At 31.5% G+C, this 8,246-nt stretch overlaps 1 protein-coding gene across 1 annotated transcript; it reads left to right on the top strand.

Moving 5' to 3' along the window:
- The first annotated feature begins 2,630 nt into the window (after nt 1-2,630).
- LOC100801582 (probable inactive receptor kinase At1g48480) lies at nt 2,631-5,931 on the top strand. Its single transcript, XM_014767173.3, has 2 exons — nt 2,631-4,092; nt 4,973-5,931. The coding sequence occupies exons 1-2, from the start codon at nt 2,826-2,828 to the stop codon at nt 5,632-5,634; spliced, it is 1,929 nt and encodes a 642-aa protein (XP_014622659.2). The 5' UTR covers nt 2,631-2,825; the 3' UTR covers nt 5,635-5,931.
- Nucleotides 5,932-8,246: the final 2,315 nt, after the last annotated feature.

Below are 8,246 nucleotides of genomic sequence, written 5' to 3'. Positions count from 1 at the left end.
ATAAAATAATATTTAAAATTATAAGTAGAGTTTCTTCTTACCTTGTTAAATTAAAAGAATGTTTGAGTAAATAAATTTCTAGTAGTTGTAAAATACAATAGTAAGAATGAAGAATCTTTACTTAGATTTTTCATCTTAATTTATCCGCAATCTCTCTCTCTCTTTCTCTCTACTGCAATTTATCCGCAATCTCTATGCTTTGTACTTCATTGATAAGAATTAAGGAGTTATTAGTCATTACTACTACAAAATTATTAGTATTACTTTCAATGGTTTCTCTGTTACCTATGTAGAGACATATATTAATAACATTTATCATATTAATTGGATAAAATATTTTGGTTTGAAAAAAAAAAGAATAAAATTATATTCAAAAAGAAAAAAAAAAGTTTAAAACATTATAATTTTTAGTTAAAATATCTTTATTTTCACTTATCATAAATATAAAATGATGGTAGAATTATTTCTGTTTAATTTTTTATTTGAATCTTTGATAGAGATGGCAGATGACAATGAAATGAGATAAATAAAGGTAATAGTTATTATTGATCACCCGTACTTATACAAGTATTTGTTAAGTGAGTATTCACGATTTTATATATATTCATGGCTACTCACAAATATTTGTAGGTACTTGTTAAAATATAAAATTTTGTGTTAATAGAAAAAAATAATATAAAACTAAATATTCTTGAGATATTTATTTATATTAAAAAATAATTTTGTAACATATATTTATATTAAAACAAATTAATATAATTTGCTTAAAATATATTTAAGAATATTTAAATTAATTAAAAGTAGAACATGCTATTCCAAATGAATGACTACAAAACATATATATCCTAATTTAACGTGGGTGCGAAAGAAATAAGTCTCTTATATCATTATAATAATTTTAAATTATATGTTCTTTCAACATAATATAAATTCAAATATTTGAATAAATTTCTTGTTGCTTGACAAAAATTCTCATTAAAAACATTAAAAATTATGTAACAAGAAGACTTGATCTATTTTTCGTTTGACCAAAATAATTAAGAAAAAAATTTAATAATTAATGTGAAGTTGCTATTATAAGAGTTTTATCATCTTCGACGAAAACGCCTTTAACCTTTTTTCTTCTATACCTTTAACCTTTTCAATGAAACGAAAGGGAAATCAAACAGGAAATGAGATTTCCGTTGGTAGAAATCTGTAGTAAAAAAAAGTACTATTTCATTAAGGATAATAACAAAAAAAAGACCAATTGCTCGAAAGGAAAATGGTCCATTACAAGAGGTGAAAGGCTAGGGTTAGCAGCTGCCTTAGCTTGGATTTTTGCCCCTTAAACACATTTTAATTTTTTGTACAGCTGTGTATCGGGTGAAGATTCAAAATTTTAAGAAATTTAAGATACATTAAGAACTTGATTATATTAATTACTTAATTTTACAATATTTTGTTTAGAGAAAATATTTATTTTTTTGCATTATATTTTATTTTAAAAAATTAGTTTCATTTCTTAATTTGTAAAATTTTCTTTATGAATACTTACTTAAAAAATGTTTTTAATATAAAATCTTTTTTTACTGCAATAAATGCTATTTTAGTAATTGTTATCATTTACTATAAATGTTAGTCAAAACTTAAAAAATGAAAAGAAAGTAATTTATAAAATAGAAAAAGGTAACACATTAAATGATTAATTATACATTTTTAGATAGCAAATAAATACAAAATCATATACCAAGTACTTAGGATTTTGATTGTAACATAATTTTACGGCTATGAAAATGTTGTTTAATAATAAAAGAGTAAAAAGTGATATTTTTTTATTACTAATAAAGATGTAAGAAAAGAAAAGTGGAGTAGTAAAAAGAGCAAAAACGCGTGTAGAAAAGAAAGGGAGGGAGAGATATGTAATTGAGAAAAGGAAAAGAAAATAAAAAGAGATATATGAAAGATGAGAAAGGGAGAATAGAAAAAAAAAGAGATGAGAGTAGAGAGATTCATACTACTAAAAGCAGAAGAAAAAAACTTAATTTCTTTCCATTTTAAAATATATTTAAATTATCCTTATTTCACTTGAAATAAATTCTCACAAAATATCCACCATTTTGAAAAGTTATCTAATTTTTATATTCAAACAAGTCATTTTACTACATACTATACTAAAATTCCATTGAAAAAAACAAACTTTCATCAAACTACACTAACAGTTAGTCAAACAGGCAAAAAGAAAAAAAACTCTACTTTCCATTTTCTATATAGCTAGCTTTAAAGTTAAAAAAAAAAAGAAGGAAAAAAACAAGTATGGCACCCCCACATGATGCATAAAATAAGTTTTTTCTCAGACAGAAGATCCAGCTGGGAGGCCACGCTACGAATCAGAGGCATATTAAGTTTCAACTGGACCACTCCAACATGCGGGCCCCACTCCGGACCTTCTAAAATATAATAAATATTCATTTTAGGACATGCAAGTATAAAGTAATATTAAAGTAATTTTTAAAAGATAAAAAAGTTAAATTTAACATATATAAATACACAACAAAAAAAGTGTGATAGAGTGATTTTACCATTAAATTTAAAAATTATTTTATTATTAAATTATAAATTATAAATTTCAGACTAATATCAATCCTTCACAGTTCACTGAGAAATTAAATTTGAGGTACCAATCTCTGATGTGTTTGGCAAACTATAATACGTGACAGCCACCACTCTCTCCTTTTATAAGAACAGCACACTCTGATCGAGGTTGTTTTGTTTCATGTTTGTTCCCCCATGGCGCCAATTCCCTAACTAACAACCCGTTTCCTCGGACAACTCGAACCACCAAAATGAAGTCTGCGCGAGTCAAAGAAGCGATTCTGTTAGTGTTTATGTTTAGTCTCTTAAGCATTGCTTGTTCGGATCTAGCTTCGGACAGAGCGGGGTTGTTGTTACTCCGAAGCGCGGTGGGGGGACGCACGTTGTTATGGAACTCGACCCAAACAAGCCCTTGTTCGTGGACCGGCGTGGTTTGCGCCAGCGGGAGAGTAATTATGTTGCGTCTTCCCGCGATGGGTCTCTCCGGTTCGCTTCCCTCCGGTTTGGGCAACCTCACCGAACTGCAGACACTTTCCCTCCGGTTCAACGCGCTAACCGGACGAATCCCCGAAGATTTCGCAAACCTGAAATCTCTCCGCAACCTCTACTTACAGGGAAACTTCTTCTCCGGCGAGGTCTCCGATTCGGTGTTCGCGTTGCAGAATCTGGTTAGGTTGAATTTAGGTAACAACAATTTCAGCGGTGAGATTTCGCCAAAGTTCAACAGCTTAACTCGTTTGGCCACTCTTTATTTAGAACGCAACAATTTCACTGGTTCTATCCCTGACCTTGATGCTCCGCCGCTCGATCAGTTCAACGTGTCGTTTAATTCGCTGACCGGATCCATTCCGAACCGGTTTTCGCGTCTGGACCGAACCGCTTTTCTCGGAAACTCGCAGCTCTGCGGGAGGCCATTGCAGCTTTGCCCCGGAACTGAGGAGAAGAAGAAGAGTAAACTATCCGGTGGCGCTATTGCGGGTATTGTTATTGGTTCCGTGGTTGGTGTGTTGTTGATTCTGCTGCTTTTGTTCTTTTTGTGTAGAAAAAGGAACAAGAAAGATGAGAATGAAACTTTGCCACCTGAGAAGCGTGTCGTGGAAGGTGAAGTAGTGTCTCGTGAGAAGAGTAATGAGAGTGGCGGGAATTCAGGTTCAGTGGAGAAGAGTGAGGTTCGGAGTAGCAGTGGTGGTGGTGGAGATAATAAGAGTTTGGTGTTTTTTGGGAATGTGAGTAGAGTTTTTAGTTTGGATGAGTTGTTGAGGGCATCAGCTGAAGTTTTGGGGAAAGGCACCTTTGGGACGACTTATAAGGCGACGATGGAGATGGGGGCGAGTGTGGCGGTGAAGAGGTTGAAGGATGTTACTGCAACAGAGAAGGAATTCAGGGAGAAGATTGAGCAAGTGGGGAAGATGGTTCATCACAACTTGGTCCCACTAAGGGGTTATTTCTTTAGCAGGGATGAGAAGCTTGTTGTGTATGATTACATGCCTATGGGAAGCTTATCTGCTCTCTTACATGGTAATTGGTACCCCATCTTTCATGCTTGGTTTTTTGGACAATAGTGTTTTTCTCTATGTCTTGGTGCTAATTGCTTTTGTTTCTAATTCAGGTGAATGAATGATTGTGGTTGTTCTTGTGTCTACTCCGTGTTATCTCTTTGGGTGGCTACTTGTTGTTTTTATGTTTCTCTTTGCTTTTGTTGTTGTTGTTGTTTCTTGTTCAGTTTTGTAATGTACTATCATGGCCTGGTTTCAGTTCTGCTAACTGTCTTGTCTAGAGTGTGGCTTCATTTTATCACATTTTTCTGCTTGTCGGATTTTGGTTTACTTTTCTGAGTTAAAAGGGTTTGGTTTATTGACAAAATTGATGTTTGATATTCTAATTTGGATGTATAATGGATGCCAATGCATACTTGCACTAGATTATGTCCAAGGGAGAGAGAATCTTGCATCAAGAGTGAAGTCTGCTGTCTAGAAAATTATCTGAGAAAGCTCAATTTTTGTTTGCCTCTTAATTAGGTCTTAAGCTGATCCTCTATGTTCTAATGGAAAATTTGCTGTCAGTAAATACTTTCTTTCAGGATTGTACTTTCTAATTCTAACTAACACTTAAAAGGTTATTTTGTAGTAATGTTGACTGTATAAGGCTCCAGGATTTAGTGATTGCTTGTTAAATACTTCTTCACTTGTGAATGTAGTATGAGGATCAAAGGCTCTACATTTGATGAAACGAAAAACGTAGGCTGCATTTGGTAATTCTTAGTTGAATGAAACTGCAATGAATTTGAATTGGGATGCAAAAACAAAAAAAAAAAGATTTTAATTTGGATGCTATGAAGTCAAGCACCTTATGATCTGACATTTTTATCTTACACATGTTTCTGTTTTTGTTGTTATAGCAAATGGTGGAGTGGGGAGGACTCCACTGAATTGGGAAACAAGGTCTGCCATTGCCCTTGGCGCTGCTCGTGGGATTGCATACATTCATTCACTTGGCCCAACATCCTCCCATGGAAACATCAAGTCATCGAATATCCTTCTCACCAAAACTTTTGAAGCTCGCGTCTCTGACTTTGGCCTTGCGTACCTTGCTCTCCCAACCTCTACACCAAACCGTGTGTCTGGTTACTGTGCGCCAGAGGTCACTGATGCACGCAAAATATCCCAAAAAGCCGATGTCTATAGCTTTGGTATCATGCTTTTGGAGCTGCTTACAGGGAAGGCTCCTACTCATTCTTCACTTAATGATGAAGGGGTGGACCTTCCAAGATGGGTCCAATCTGTGATTCAAGATGAGTGGAACACTGAGGTATTTGACATGGAGCTTCTAAGGTACCAAAGTGTTGAGGAGGAAATGGTCAAGCTTTTGCAGCTTGCCCTTGAATGTACTGCTCAATATCCTGATAAGAGACCTTCAATGGATGTGGTGGCAAGCAAGATTGAGGAAATTTGTCATCCTAGTTTAGAGAAAGAGGAAGAGAAGAATCATGATTTTAAAGATGCTGATAATGGATTTTCCCAACAGTACCATTCTGTTGACTCGGGTGTGTCACAAGCTTGAATACTGAACTGAAGAAAGAACCCATTATTTCATCATTGGCCACACCCAAGCTTGAATATAGAATTGAAGAAAGACCTCATTATTTCATCATTGGCCTGTTTTTGGCATTCTTATTACACAAATGTTGTTTGTTTGTTTGTTTATTCATTTGAGGGGATTATTATAAAAAACCAGCTGTGTATGTCCTGTCTTACACTCTTACTACCTTAATTCTCCTTAGTCCCTTTTGTTATTCTGAGTCTTTGTTGAGGGTTTCTATTCCCTTCTATATTTACTACTTCATTACATTCCTGAAAAGACGTTTATTTATTTTCATTTTTACTGGATTATGCGTGAATTGTGAATAATTTGTTTGAATATATCTACATAACTACATTGATGTTTCTCCCTCCTATTTTTAGTCAGTTTGAGTTGCATCATTCTTTTATAGCAGTGAGGCAAGGTGTTATAGTCTGGCCTATAGTTTTTCAATAACTATGTGCCTAAGGTGGTTGGGGATATAGGTAGCTCTGCATAATAATGTCAAAATGCATTTCTTCCAATTTAGAGGTTTCATTGACGTAATGCTAAAAAGAAAAGAATCAGTTTCTGTGATAATCAAAAGTAGTATTTCTTCAAACAATCTTAACTACTCACCCATCAAATTAAAAGGTATAATTAAAATTATGAATCAGCTTTTTTGAAGTGACAGCTAAGGTTCAAACTCGTTTAGATAGAAGTAAAAAGTATATTTCTCTAGGTGCTACTAGGCAATCTATGTTGTCAAAATAGAAGTTCAGCGTGAAATTATTTTTGATTCAACTAATTTTTTGTTTTAAATACAAATACAAAATAAAAGTAAACTCAAGAAAAGCAGAACATGTAAATATGTGAGGTATTTTGCTCCCACCTAATGATTAAATAACCTTTTGTGTCTATATAACGAGGACAATGAAATTTAAACGTAGGATCTCATAATTAAATAACTTAATGACATTTGAAAAGATATGAATCACCTTATACCAAGTTAATATATGACAAAAACTAACTAAAAAACAATTAAAATTTTCAAATCTAAAAAAAATGGTGTATATTGTTGCACTAATAAATTTAGTGGGTATCAATAGTTGGATATAATAGAAAGACTTAGTCTCATATAACATGATAAACTAGAATTAAAATTTTTATTAAAGGAGATGTTGATACTTAATGTCCAATAGTGCTTCAAATAAAATTATTTTAAAAAAACTCTTATGAAAAAAAAAATTATTAGGTTAAAGTTAAATTATTTTAGCATTTAATGTCACTCTAGATTTTATAAGTGTATGGAGATTTCTGTATATATTTTTTTTTCTGTTTTATATACATAGTTTTATACTATTTGGTATTTTTAATAAATAAATTAAAAGGAACAACAGAGAAACAATGTTCAAGGAAAAAATGTTAAAAATAAAATAAAAATATTTAATAAAATGCAATTCTTTTAAGTTTATAATGTGTTAAATATTGTGCTTTTATCAATATTTTTCTGTTTAATTTCTTACGGAGAGTCTTTAAGGTACTCACTAAAAAAAAATTTAATATATTTTTTTGTCGAATATTTGGAAAAATATTAAATGTTTATTATTTTTGAAATATATAAATTTATTTATTATTTAAACCGTCCTGTTTTATTCTTGGGCAACGTCTTTGTGTCTTCAAATCTAAAGATAGAATGATAAATCTTGGCCAAAAGAAGAAGAAAAAAATATGCTACATGAACACCCGATCTCAGACCAAGATAGAGATAGAATTTTCTGCTAAGTGCTTTCCTTTTAAGGCATTTGTTCTTGTTCTTGGGAAGTTGACATATACTTTGTTGCACACCTTTCTGAGTGACAAAGAGAGCATTTATGCTTTTAAATATTTTCCACTGCCAAAAAAAAGTACATTTAATTGCATACGAAAATGTTTTATTATGCTTCTTTTGCTTTTTGGTTTAACTTCGGTTTGTTGAAACTTAGTTGTAAAGATTCTAAAGAATTACGCTTTCCAACTTGTAATCTAAAATTATGGCATCCGAGAAGAAAAAGAGAAAAAGACAGATAAAAGTGAAATCTGGCTAACTGGCTTGTTTTCGCTTCTGATGCAATTTTGATTTGTTGAAACTGAGTTGTTTCAGTTAGTTTGGGAAGTTATGATCTGAGTTTAGTGACATCAAATACTTCACCACATGCTCCTATACTTGCTATTTTAGTAGAGCATGACATAAGAGTTGAGGCCTAGGATAGGAAATACAGAGTGTGATGGATAAGATATTTTAATATTTTTTTTATTAATTGAAAACTTTATTAAATTATCTAATAAATAGTTTTTTTAACAATTTTTTCATTTTTTTATGCCACTTGAAATAATATTTTTTAAAATATTAGTTTTTAGTTTTTAATATTTTTTTCTTGAATATTTATTAGATTTTATTTTCAATTTTTATTTAAGACAAATTTTATATCCACTTATGTAATTTTATATTTTTCAATTATTTCGATAAATAATTTTATCAAACATTTATAATTCAATAAGATAATTTTTTATCTTCCAGTTAATTTTTCATTTTTTAATTAACTTTTCAACAAATTTTATTAAACATAATAATC

This window comes from Glycine max, chromosome 14 (genome assembly GCF_000004515.6).
Source record: "Glycine max cultivar Williams 82 chromosome 14, Glycine_max_v4.0, whole genome shotgun sequence".
Taxonomy (NCBI): Eukaryota; Viridiplantae; Streptophyta; class Magnoliopsida; order Fabales; family Fabaceae; genus Glycine; species Glycine max.
Note: the sequence above shows the minus strand (reverse complement) of the source record. Positions and strands in the feature narration are given on the sequence as shown.